Here is a 14289-nt window from a genome sequence, read left to right as displayed (position 1 = left end):
TTGTAGAGGACCCCAGTCATACAGAGAATTCCTATGTGCCCAAAGGAATTTACTTTTTCATTTTACAATGTGTCAAGAGAGGGAAGGAGAGGCAGGGAGGAAGAGAGGCCTCTTGGGGAAAAAGAAGAACTATCCAAGACGTTATTACCTGGGGAGTTTAGGTGATTTGCTAGCTCGACTGATTTTTGGAGATTTCTTTGCCGCCCAGTCATCGCTGAGTTCGATATCACTGGAGTCAGAGCAGTTGCAGCTGTCAATCACAGTGGAAATCAAGCTGTTTCCATAGATTTCATCTATCAAGACAGGCCCCAGAAAATTTAAGTGCTGCTTCAGAAAACTGGTATAAATTATAACTCTCAGTCATCAGAAGCATAAACCTGATCCACAGGCAGCAGTTGAAATAAAACTTTGCAGAGTAAAATTAAATGTTCTCCACTCTGCCTTCAAACTCCAAATTTCCAATGGTTTGAACTCAAATGATCATTCAGAGGGATGAATAGCATTCAACTGACTTTGAAATTGAGTCTAAAGAATATTTTCTGCTAATTAGTTATCTATATTCCATTACTCAGAATACAAGAAGTTCTCTTCTGTAAAACAGAAAGCAGCAGGGTATAATTTCAGAAGCTTCTAGGTCACGCTAATGATATTTTTCACACTAGAAAAAATATCAGAATGCCACCATCCATGTTGCATATATGTCTTTTTCAAAACTCCTGAGGATTTAACATCCAAAGTATTGCTAAATCATTTTTACACAGAGCAACAATTGAATCCTACCTGCTTTTCCATCTGTTTTAGGATCCATGATGACAAACTCCGGCCGCAGCTTGCTAATACGACGTCCTTTCAGGATGGGCACCAGTCCCCCAAGGTATTCCAAGTACAGTGTATAACATGGACCACCAACCTCTGGGTCATCTTCCGTCCGCTTCATGGTGCAGTGAAGCCGTTCATTACCAGCTGTTGGGTAGCTGACAAAATCTCTCATATTGTTTGGGTCTGGGATTGGAGGCTTAATTAAACAGAGGAAGGAAAGAGAAAGTTTTCCAATATTGGTTGGGGTTTTTTCCTGTGGTGACTTAATCCCAACACAAGTAACTGAACTTGAACCCAACTCTAATTTGGCAGGTGAAGATTAGTATAGGTTACTTCATGAGTTTTGCAGGACCCACATGCAAGACAGAATGGCTTGTTATTTAGTTAGGTCAAAAGCAGTTGTACACAGAAAATGAAAACTAAAACTAGTTACATCAAAAAAGAAGGTTGAACCTGTGGTCAGAGCACTGAATGAAACAACAAACCTGTCTTGAAGTTCCAGCTCTTATTAGAAACTTCTTTTTGAACTTGAGTAATGTGATCAAGTCAAGTATCAGAGTATCTTGCCTCCTGCAGGCCTTTGAAGTGAACCTGGACACTCAGATCCCATTCCTGGTTAGTATTGGTACATGCTATGCCACTATGCTACAATGCTGTCAACTCTGGAAGAAGCTTCTACTTTTTATATCACTTCCAAGCACATGTCCCATCCTAGCTGAGGGCCTATTTATGTGCCATGTAGAGAAATACAAACACAAAGCTTGGGTTACTTTGCCCTGCTTGCCAGCACATTGTATTAATCCATGAACAACTCAGTCCTAAAGCAGTAGGACTGCTTTTGTCTAGGACAACATAGCCTGTGTGACACAAATACTATTAATGTGTATAAGTCAACAGAGTTTCTTTCAAAATCAAAGTATAAGAAAAAAATGGTAGGGAAAAAAACAGGCTTCCTTAACCTGGCAAATGGGTATAGGCTGAGAAGTGACCTATAATGTGGTCCACAAGCTGGAGAGGGAAGAGGAATGTACACAGGGGAGAGGGTGCCTTACCTAGCACTGAAGGCATGGCTGACAACATAGGTTCAGTGGGTGACTGGAATGAGCCAGGGTCAAGTACAAGTGCTGATGAGGGTCCAGAAACAGCCATGAAACAGGACAGGCACGGGGCTTCTGGAAACCCTGCTCCCACCTCTCAACTACACAGCACCACAACTGCTCTGCATCCTTGCATCTCCTCTAGGAGGTGACACAAGGACTGTTGGACACGATGTGTCCCTGTACTGCCCTCTGATCCCCACCAGGGCTCCCAGCCAACTGCTGCCTTCATCCAGCCCATCCTGTCCCCTCTCCTGCCTTCCCTGACAACCAGGAAATTGTCACTGATGCTTTAGAGAAGGGTGACTCTGGAACAACATGGAAAGCATCCTGGGGAGAATCTCAGATGGAAAGAACTAGAAAGAACTGGAGACTTCCAGCCTGATAAATGCTCTGCATCTTTGGAGATCCAGGAGTTATGGTTACAGCAAGGCATTTATTGTTCTTTGAAAAATGAAATTATTTACAGTTGCACAAACTGCCCTGATTAGCAGTACCCAAATGGAACCATGCCAAATTATTATTTTGTAGGCATAATTTGTTCTCATTTAAGCTGGGTCAGCCCCACTGATTTCAAATTAGTTGTTCTAGCTCTGCATTGTTTAAACAAGGACCTCTGGCTCAAGAGACTGCTGTAACACATACACAAAAAATCACAAGAATGTGTGTTTGAATGTCAAGCATTTACCAGCTAACGCTCTGGTTTATAGGCAGTGATAAACAGCTTGGAAATCCCAAGATGTTACTGAGGGCAAAAGCATGAAACAAACAGGTTGTGCAGATGATTCTGCTGGTGGTACAGTAAAAGCTGTGATACCTGGTTCATTATTCCATAGCACTGTTGGAGCAGTAAGATTAGCAGAACTCAGTGTTAGTAAAAATGTTTGGGCAGCCCCAGGTCTTATGCCTAACTTGCCTGGCAATATAAGCACTCATGTGAAATGTAGAGGGGCAACTGTTTTACCCCAAGAATCCCTCCTGTAACTGTGACAAAGCATTATCACCAGCGCGAGCTTCTTCAGAAGTCTTTGTGAGTCACCAGCATATTCTACCCTTGTTATGTACATGGAAAGGCCATCTCCATGGAATAATGCAGATCAGCATGTGTGAGCCTTCTTTTCAGATTTTTGATAGGCACGAAATGCATCAGTGAGGTCTTGAGGAGGATGCAAAAGCTTTTAAAATTATAAAATCTTATAATTTAGCCATTGCCACTTAGAAGCACCATAAAGGAGGGAGATGTGGTGTAGCAGCGTGTGGCTACAGTGACGATCGTGATCCAGGGAGGCCACTACCAGCAGCAGGGAAAACAGACGAGACGAGTCTCTGTTGTTTAGCGGGGGAGTCCATTTTATTCCCCACCCGTGCCAGGGGGAGCAGGGGGGCAGAGGCCTGGGAGCCTGAGCAAAGTCCAGAGAGCCCAAAGCACCCTGATAAAACCCCACAGCCCTGGGTTTGCTCTCTCTCTCTGCTCTCAGGGCTGGGGAGTTTTAAGATCAGATTACAGCCTCCTCCAAAGGGTAAGGCTCCACAATCGAGTAACACCTTCCTCTTCACAATGCGCACATTTCTTTCTTTTTACCTTGATTGTTGGTATGAAGGCAGTGGTGAGGTATGAGCAGAGCCGAGGGGGTAGGGTCAGCTTGCTGATGTCCTTGTCGTCCCGCAGGCAGCTGGCGATGGTCTGCTGGCACAGTAGCTGCAGGCTGGAGACCCTGTGCTCCACTCTGACAACGTACAGCGCGGGCCCAGAAGCCATCAGCAGGCGGGAATCCCTGTGACCCCAACAGATCGAGATGATGGGACGCTGCATGAAGAGCAAAAGGACACAACTTCAAAAGATTTTGTGCAAAAGATCTTTTTCCAAGATGGCTGCACAACAACTGATCACATGAATTCAGACCGATCACATTACCCTAATTCTTCCAGAAACTTAAAGTGTCCACCACTGCCCCCAGAAGAGGAATGTGAACATGTCAAATCATCAAAAACAGCAGTTGATGCTTATTCTGTGCTTGTTACTCAGGATGCTTAAACCCTTTACACAAGGAATCAGCTACCAAATTCAGTACCTAGATAGGATAAGTGACTTTAAAGAGACAGGGTGTTAAGAAGTAAGATCCTTTGATGCACTGTCCAAATGATCTATTCAGTCATCTAATCAGTCTTCCTCCACTGGTAACAGCTCATATTTTACAACTGAAAAGTTAAATTATATGCCCAGAGATACTTAAAAAAACAAGTAGAGAAAACGCAATCAAGCTTTCTTGTCTTCTGCCAAGTCTTCTGCTGCAGTGTCTCCTTTGAACTATTCCCAGAGGAACTGAACTGTGAAAGAGCACCAGGAACACAACAGAGAATGGCCTTTTGTCTTCTGCTTGTCTACACTCAGAAATGTCCAAATCACGACAGTAAAACCAGAAAGAGTCAGGGCCAACTGGTGCTAAATGTCACAATATGGAACAGAATAATGATAAACAAACACTGCTGCTTAGAACATTTATTTCCTGATTGCAAGGAAAACTTTCCTTCTAAATCCCATATTTTCTTGTAAAGTACCAGTCTGTTGTGACCTCCTTTAGCCCTATCATCATTACTTTTGCCCTTAAGTGTTACTTGCACCCACCTGTCATCTCTTGCTTTTTGTGTTACAAAGCACCTGTATTTGCTTCTATACACACACCCTGTGGTATTTCAATCCCATCTGCTACCTCTGTGCAAATAAACAACACACAGTAAAGATGAAGCTCTAACTCAATGAAGAATGCTATGAAGCAGATTGTCATCAGTGAACTACAAAAGATTTACTCCTTTCTGTGAAGGTCTTCCTTGTTTTCACCATCTGTGACACTCAGAAGTTTAAGCAAACATGTTTTTCATCTAAATAATGAACTGTATTTATTGAAAGGTCAGGGTATCTTTGGAATATCTTTTCACAAGACACATCAAACAAGAAGACAGGGTCAAGACACCACCAATAAGAGCTTTTATTCAGTCCTCTATTAGCAGTATGGTACCCAGATAGCAGGGTTAGATCAGCCCAGAGGTTACTCACCTGGTCTGGGGAAAAAGCCTCCCTTCCATTTACAAATTCAAGATGCTAAAAGGGAAGAAACTGGTAAGAAATGGTTTTATGTGACTGATGTGAAGAAAAATGCAGCTGGCACAGCACTATACCAACGTTTATCATCAAGATAAAGCACTGAATGAAAAACTTTCTCACATAAGAGATCTTCTCTACTAAGTCACCTTATCCTAGATTTAAATTTCAAGGAAAAGACTGATTTTAAAGTAAGAGGAATGAAGGAATTTTTTTAAATTACATCTAGGCAATACCACACACACACCTCCACAAAGGCACAAATCTTCAGGCTCACTGATACGCAAATAGAAGGAAGCAACACGTGAACCTTATGATTTTCACAGTAATTGCTGAGTGCATTTTGTAGTGGAGAACTTCAAAAGAATTGAGAAATCCTTTGTGTACCATCAATAATTCTACATGGCTTGCCATAACTATAATCAGTGGGATACAGCCTTACATTTGAGGAGAGGCCACATGAAGTATCCCCTACTGATTGGTATTTTATGATTCGTGAGTGTGGCTCAGCATTCACACTGTCTGGCAGCAATGAGACAGTTCAAGCTGCTTACCAAATAAATGCAATTGAAAAAGCACTGGCACGAGGTAGGTACCTGCCACATCTACGCTATGACAGCCTGAGAACAACCCAGGAGAAGTGACCCTGATTCTCCCCAAGGGCTGCATCCCAGCATGGGCAGCACTGTCTGCCTGATCATTACTGTGGGATCCAAACTGCATCCTGCTGTTCACCTTGCATCAGCTACAGCTTACCTATAAACACAGTGAGGGAACATACAAGAATGTGATTTGGCACACAGATGTTTATTTATTGGATAGACTTTAACGGCAGAAGTAGAATAGCCCAGCTATCATAATCCAATGCAGCATGCCCAGATCTGATGTCTCATACTGCAGCTACTATAACCCAATATATCACACTCAGGTAGGATGTTCTTCATCCAAATAGGGTCAAATAAAACCACCTCTTTCCTCGGGTTACTGCTGCATGCAGAGAACATCAGAGGTGCAGAGAGTAGCAGTGCAGGAACCTTTGCAATCTAAAACATGGTCTCAAGGGAAAGGTTTTTCAGAAGCTTTGAAACACAGGGTAGGACCTCTGGCAATATAGCACTGTGGAGCTCCGAAGAGTAGAAAGTTAGAAGTTTAAAACTTCACCACTGTTTCCCAACATGAAACTGTAACTCAGTCACCTTCTAAACTTCTCAGTGTATGATGCTCCTATATTTTGTTTATGAATGTATATGGAAACAATATGTGAGTGGGTGGCTGCTTAAACAAACACACACACAATACCTGCAAGTGCTGTACTGTTTGTAAATTATGACATTTCTACTCTTCCATTTGTACAACTAGTATCCCCACGTACCTCATTGTGTTTTAATATTTTCAACCTCAACAAAGAGCACTTGCACCACGCCACCAGACACACCTTGCCTTCCTTTCTCTGAAATGGTCAGACCCTTGGTGCTCCTCCAGCCCAGTGTTCAGCAACATTTAATTTACAGTGAAGGGCTAAGACTTCGGATGAGCTTCAGGGAAAATTAGCCTGTCATTACAGGCTTGGAGAAATAAAAGATCACCCAAATGCCAGATCTGACCTGACCTTTAAAGTACTGCTCCAATAATATTTTTCAATAACTATGCTTCCTAGTCTTTCCCTTGGAAAGAGATGGACCAGAGATATGAATCAATTACTGCAGCAAGTCAGTTATGAGCTGGCCACAGCTTTCTTTTCAACCTCTACTGAGAAAGAACAACTGGCCTCCAACATCCAACACAAAAGTATTGCTCCTCATAAAGCCTCCACTTGTTTGCACTGTTTTAGCATAACAAGGAAGGACAAAAGTTGTTGTATCCAAATTGTTGTTGTATCCACCTGTTAAAAAATGAACAATGAGACTCTAGGACAGAAGAATTTTATTTTCCATGTTTACACAGCTGGTTTTTTTTTTTTCTTCTAGGAACAAAGAAATGCAGCTACAAATATAACATGAGAATTTCTAATCTCACTTTGCATATAAAAAAATATTATCAGGTTTTGAAAAATCTCAGCATAAACTGCAAATACCTGAATGAATTCCAGGGTTTAAATACCAACATGTAGCTCTATGACAATTATATATTAGAAACCATTGGCTAAAGCACAAGAAAAAAAAAAAAAGATGCTTCATCAGGAGAAATACTGACTGAAGACACATCTCAACAAGTGACCAAAAGGAGCTCTTTTGCCATTTCTTTCCAAGTGGACTTGAAAGTGAGCTACAGCTACTCAAATCTGTACCTCCAGCTGGGATGTTTATTCCCCTTAGAAAAGCATGCAGGAACGGAAATTCCTACTCAAAGCTCTGTGGTTGCTTCTCATGAGTCACTACTGTCTCTATTACAGGAGAGGATGTAATTTATACACATTCCATCACTTGTATGCAGTTCAGTCAATGAAAACACTGTTCTAGCTGATTCTTGCTGCCTGCCTCGAGCTCAGAAATCCTGAGCCATGGGGTCTGCCTGCTGCTTGAACTAATCCCTTGTTTGTTGGCACTGGGACTCCCACTGGTAATGAAATAAAAATAGTATTCCAGGGCAGAAAGCCCAGGAACTAGCAGGACTTTTCTCAGGAGGAAGAACACAACTGCAAAATATTATCCAGTGAACAGCATGTGTAAGTAGGTTGCTTGCTTGCTCTCACTCCAGACTGCTGATGTGGAGGTGCACACTCTTCCCTCTCAGAGACAAGCTGAAAGGGGCAAAGGCTGCAGTGCCCACCTGGCTCTTGTAAGTGGCGTGTGCACACCTCTGTACTGCCACAGCGTTTTCATGGATGGTGTGGGAAAGCAACCTAACACTCCCTCATTCTTCTGCTCCTCGTATTTCCAGTGAGAAAAATATTAACTGCTAAGAACTGATGGTGACAAATGATGAGAAATCTGCCACTGCTGAGGCCTGATATGATTTTTGATGTCATAAACTCTTATTTGATTTGCAGCTGTTTCTTATACCCTCTCTATTTCTACAGTATTTTTTTAAGAAGTCAGTACAACAAGAGTCCATTTTAACAGAAAGAGTTGCTTAGAAAAGTGTCTTCAATTTCCAGTACTGATCAAAATCCATTCCTGCAGCAGAGATGATCCTGTGGCCTATATAAAGAACACCAAGGTCCTTATTGATATACTAAAGCATGTTTCATCAGTTAGTTCCAAAGTGTTGCTTTTTTTCCTGTAAGAAAACAAACTCTTCTTGAAGCTTTGTTGTCGTCCTATAACAACTAAATAAAATGGATTTTAGGCACTATAAATGAAAGGCAACATTAATTCAGATGCAACAAACCTGAAAACTCTGTGTGAAATAAATGAAGAAAAGTAAGCAAGGTCTGCTCGGCTGAGTAACATGAAAAGCAGCCTCTTTCAGAACCTTTTGATCCAAATTAAACCTAAAATTTCACCTTCCTTCTCTAATCTTTACAGAACTAACAGGTTTCTGCAAGATCATATAATCTTAAATCTATTCATTCAGATGCTGGGACATTTCCAGCAGAGAAGCAGTCTGTGAAATGCTGACAGCAGCAGGTCCATAGCAAGCTGGTTGTCTTCTCAAAGACTTCTGGAAACTTCTTCCATAAAGATTTAGTCTTTGGTACACCACTTTGAATTAGGTTTAAAAATAATACACTGATAAACATGATTTTTTTGCATTTAATCTTGTTGTCTATACTACATGTGAAGCTTAGTTCATTCTCATCCTCCTTTGCTGCATTCAAGATGTAATCTGTACTCACACCAGCTACACAGTGATATAAAACCTTAAAGTAATGTAAATTTACTGCAGAATTAAAGGTGTATGGAGGAGATCTGCATTGTAGCTTCTAAATCTGTGGTCTTGTTCCCTTGGTCCTCTCTGAGGCATATTAAAAAATCATAAAAACTGAAGAAGGGACCAAATATAAGCCACAAGACTGAACCATTAGGAAAAAAAACTCTCAAGTTTGTTAAAGTTGGCAGTTAGATAATGTTGAAGAGATCCTGTAGGAGACTCCTGTTCAAAGTTCAGGATATAGAAAGATATGAAGCATCTGCTTCCAATCAGAAGTGACAGGAGGTACAGTTAGTTGATATAATAAAGACCTGTCTGCACATTAGATGAGATCTTCTGAAGTGACAGAACTGGGTTGCAGCACTTGGTAAACAATTTTAGCAGGACTATAATACACTCTTAAATTTAAGAGTTGATTATTCTCATCCCTGCTTGATGCCAGGGAAAGGTTGTGAGGACTTACCAAACAATGTAAGAAACTAACATTCTTCCAATAAAAACATTATGACCAGCAGGGCAGCCTGCTGTTGCAATTTCATTTTTAAATGTTGAAAAAGCAGGACCATGAAAAACCTGGGCATATTTTTGGTACCTCATATTGGTGTTCATGGTGTATACAGGGACAGGCATAGTAAGAGGTGATTTTTATAGAAATGAGAGTACGCTTTTGAATAGTCATCAGCTGAGCACCAGCCCTTAAAATATGCTCTCTGCATAGAATTCAGTTCAATATTTGACCAGCCCTTACTGATGCATGTCAGCTCTTTCCACTCTATTCTGCAAACACATCCTTGCAGGATGCCAGGATGAAGCCCCAGAGCCAGGGAGTGACTGCTACACTACGCCAACTCTACCACTCTGTTTATGAATATTGTTTTTCAAGCAAAGCTACTGCTTTTATTTCAATACTTCTAAACAAGTGTGATTTCCTTATCTAGAGCTTTATAGGCAGCAAACTAGGTTTATGAACTATAAATTTCTACGCTGAAGGTAAAAGCTTAAGAGAGTTAATCAAACGAGACGGAGGATGCCAAACCACACTAAAGCTGGAGCAGAAGGCAGCATATAGAACATCTTGAAGGGATCCATGACAACAGTCATCACTGAGATGAGTTACCTGCAGTTCCCAAATCTATTCTACCACTGGGGTTTGCAGTGACTTTATGGTCAGTGACATTCTAGCCAAGTTGCATATAGTCTTAGACTAAGTTTTGTTATAAACAATAAAATCTGTTTCCTGACTATGCTACCAAAGACAAGACAGACAAGCAGCAGAAACAAAACCAGTTCAGTATATTTTACTGATAAAATTTTCAGACATTTGCTATGTCAAAGAATTGGGACAGAGGACCACATGGAAAATCAGTTTTGTACCTGTAATCCATTATTTTTTATATTGATGGTTGTTTTATTTTTTATTTGTAATCAATGTGCTCTTCCAGTCACACATTTGTTTCTTCATAAGAAAGCCTTAGCAGAAGAGTTCAATATGAGGAAATTATTTTATTTTCTTCTTTTTTTTTTTTTTTTAATTCAGTAACCAGTGATGAATCTTTTAAAATCCCATTACAAGGCTGACTGCCATGGTACAGAAAACTAATTAATTTATTCTGACGAATTTGTCATGAGACAAATTACTAGGACCACTGACTCACTCTCATCTTTGCACATACATCTTTGGAGCAGAGGCACAGCATAACAGAAGTCACCAGCATTTTTTTGAAACAGTGGTTTTTATCTGGTTTTGTCAGTAAATCAAATACTTAACAATGTTCTAGCATACCTGTCATTTAGCTGGTAATACTGCTAAACCAGCATTCAAATACATAGGAGAATAAAGTCCATGTGAGCAGACACAGGTGTTCTTCTGAAAGACCACTCACTTCCTCCTGCAGCTGAGTAAATATGAATTTAGATGCACCAAATAAAGAGACTAAACACTGACTAATAAGAGAAGAAGGGTGGCTCTAATTTTAGGTAGGTTTATGTGCACAGTTTTTTAATAAACATAAATATATCAGTTTGAATGTTATTTTTATCCTAATTTCTAAAGGAAATGAGACTCCTTGATTCCGTTATTAATTGGTGGTTGCCTCTCCCTGACTGTCCTCATCTTTCACTTACAATCTGGCTTACAACTTCTGAAATTTTTGGCTTTTAGTCTGCAGGTGACAATGGGGGAAGAAATCCCCATTACATTAAAATATTGCTATTCCAAACAAAAATAGCAGCTAGAAAGAGCAGAAAGGCTTATGTTACTACTTCCACTATTAGAAATACTGCAGTACAAACTTGGCATTCACCTGTTCGGTCTGACCTCTCAGCTGCCCTGTAAGCACTCACATAATGGCAGAACAATTAGCCCCCACATCAGGCACAATATGTGCTTTCTCCCAGCTGGTTAAGTAGAGGAGAAAGGAGAAAAGCTGAAAACATGAAAAGAAGTTGAAGCTATACATGGAGAACTAAAGGAGATGAAAGTGTTTAAATGAAGGAGAATTTGAGATTAGCAGGAACAAAGCAGGGAAAAGCCTGCACACACAGAGGTCACATCCTGACCTGATGGGTTCTGATGCTCAAACCACAGAATGATTTCATAGCCTGGAACCAAAGGGTTCAACAGCTGATGTGCACATAATGAGTTCTGGTACTAAAGTAACAGAACAAGATTTGCTTTCACCTGGGCTGGGAAAAGCAACACTGATATAAATATGTTTTCTTCAGAAGTGATCCAGAGAGGAAAGGGCTGTGCTACTTTGCTGCAAGGGCTACATTTAAGACAATACAGCTGTGTTTATGGGTAAGTCCTTTAGGTACCTAAATCAGCAGTAGATATCACTGTACATATTTAGGTTGGCTTTAGAGACCATTATTTTACACTTTACACAACTAAAGAATTCTATCTAAATTAGAGTGCTAAGGTTAATAAGCACAGGTTAATGCTAAATATAAGCAAACACAAAGGCTTAACAGGTGGTTTACTAGGTCACCCTTTTGCATCCATTCCAGATCAGGGTACTGGAAAAAAAAATGATAATACATGGTATCATCATTAAATATAATTAATATATCTACAGCATTTTCCTTCACTTTTAGATTTCAAAGCTATTATAAAGTTTCACTACTAGCAGCAGAAGTCAGACTGGAGTCATCCCTATTCTGCAGAAAATGACACAGAATTACATTCAGCTGGGCTCTGAAGTACCAGCAAAGACCTATGAAGCATGTTGTGCTCCTGAGCAGCTCACAGACCATGTGCTGGCATTTACTTGGCAAATTACATGACTGAGGTTACTGCATCACACCAAATGACTGTACATTAGAAAATTACAATAACAGAATAATCTTGTAGTTATGATACTGGACTTGGAATATTTTTGTCCAGCTCTTGGCTCTACTACAACATTAAGGAAGTAATTCAGCTTTTTTCTCCTCAGTCACTTAACCATAAAACAATGGAATTTTCTTTTTCTACCTGTCTGTTCATGGCCCAGTGAATTTGGGAAACAGACTTTCTCCTTTTGTATTTCCACAGTACCTAGGACAGTGGACCTGAGAATCACGTGCAGTCTTGCATGTCTACATTAATGCAAACAACCATTATTTGTAGCACATTTTTATCTATATTGTGTTTTAGGATGGATTTGGGACATTTTGCAACTTTTTCCACATTGCAGGTCTACAGCAATGAGCTAATGTGGGAAAAACATGTCAGCAAAACATGGAGAACAGACTTTAAAAAATGCCTCCTACCTGCACAGGTGTCTCCAGAGTGTAGATATGCTCCCCACGCACGTTGTAGAACTTGACAAGTGCACTTTTCAGCAGGGAACCATTGCTGAGGTCAACCAGCTGGTTCTGCTTCTCCATGCCTGCTACTGCAAGCAGGTCTCCTTGTGTGCACCACTGTACCACCACATCTGAAATCACAAAGATGGTTTGCAGTAACCACTGACTAGAAACAACTGTAACAGCATTTCCAGATGCTGCAAAGTGACTTGAACAGATAAAACATGCTCTCAAAAGTTACTTAAGTACTTAGAAACCTATCTCCTTTCATTGAAATAGTAGAAAATATGCCACAGAAGCACTTTTGAGAATGACTCTTTATTTTGTAAATTGAAAAAAAATGTGTAAAAAACATTCTTTTCACTCTATGGTGAGTCTAGAATGTAATCAGTAGTTGCTCCTAAACACCTAAGGACAAGAATTTAATAGAGATGTTGAAACTGATGTGGAAGATCCTACATACAGCTTTGCAGGAAATAAGTGGACTCAAGTTAATATGCAGATAAATAATCTTACTAAGAAAGCAGCAAAGTGTGTTTGTCTGGAGAGGCCTAAAATGCAAAAAAGCAGAATATCTGGCAATGCCTCATGTTCTCATGGCTGTCAATGTAACTTTTAGCATAACTCAAACTAGAGTTACAACAGTATAACATGAAACTAAAAGTACTTAGACTTTTGTCTATAAATACATATGGGTTCCACATGATAGGTTTTCTTTTGCCACCATCACACAAAGATGATGAGGGCTCTGCAGAATCTCTCTTACAAGGAGAGACTGAGGGAGCTTGACTTGTTTGGTCTAGAGCAGCCTGAGCGTAAATTTCATTATTATCTCAAAGGTTTGTGCAGAGAAGATGGTGCCAGACTCTTTTCAGTGGTGCCCAGTGACAGGATAAGGAGCAACGGCCATAAACTAAATCACAAGAAGTTCGACCTCAACATGAGGAAGAACTTCTTTACACTGAGGGCAGCAGAGCACTGGAAGAGGCTGCCCAGGGAGGATAAGGAGTCTCCCTCTCTGGAAACATTCAAAACCTACCAAGACAAGTCCCTGTGTAACCTGTTCTAGAGGACCCTGCCTTGGGAGGAGGGTTGGACTGGCTAATCCCCAGAGGTCCCTTCCAACCCTAATGATTCTGTGATTCTGACTTGTGAAAATCTACTCAGCTGCTTTGCAGGCCTTTGCTGGAATCACACAGGGACTGCTCAGACTCTCATATATGTGGATATGAATATACGTATCAGTTAATTCTCTTACAGGCACCTCATGATGAGGGACGCCCACAGCTTAATTTGGGGATGCTTATTTCAAACCCTTATATACTCTAGTTCTTTGTCACCCTTCTGGAGTAACTCTACAAAAGTATTTTGGATTTCTGCTTGTGTTCCAAAGGCAGATTTGCAAGTTTAAGGAATACCAAGCTAGTCTTTAAATCTTTTTACTCTTAAACCAGAGGTGAAAGGCAGCTATTTTGTGCTGAGACAAAGTGAAGGTAAAGACATAACTTTTGTGCTCTGGGATGCTCAATCTGCCAAGAACCCTTTGAAGACACTTGTGGGCGAGAAGCTGTCTTTAAATGAAGAAGCAAGAGAGAAATGAGAGTTGGCAGGAAGGATCTCAAAATTGTTTCAAGCTGTCAACTTGTCATTTTCAGAGACTTTTATGTGCAA

General features: G+C 40.5%; 1 protein-coding gene across 6 annotated transcripts in view; it reads right to left on the bottom strand.

The window, feature by feature from the left end:
- TULP4 (TUB like protein 4) overlaps nt 1-14289 on the bottom strand; it is a 144450-nt gene that overhangs the window by 11875 nt on the left and 118286 nt on the right. For all 6 annotated transcript variants that reach the window (XM_068184688.1, XM_068184689.1, XM_068184692.1 and 3 more), the window contains exons 7-10: nt 12583-12749; nt 3499-3723; nt 781-1015; nt 149-293 (exon numbers count right to left, since the gene is read on the bottom strand). In XM_068184688.1, the coding sequence (XP_068040789.1) occupies nt 149-293; nt 781-1015; nt 3499-3723; nt 12583-12749 (772 nt within the window). The remainder of the gene's footprint in view (nt 1-148; nt 294-780; nt 1016-3498; nt 3724-12582; nt 12750-14289) is intronic.

The sequence above is a fragment of the Anomalospiza imberbis genome, chromosome 3, assembly GCF_031753505.1.
Source record: "Anomalospiza imberbis isolate Cuckoo-Finch-1a 21T00152 chromosome 3, ASM3175350v1, whole genome shotgun sequence".
In the NCBI taxonomy this organism is placed as follows: domain Eukaryota; kingdom Metazoa; phylum Chordata; class Aves; order Passeriformes; family Viduidae; genus Anomalospiza; species Anomalospiza imberbis.
This window is presented reverse-complemented; position numbering and strand designations above follow the sequence as displayed.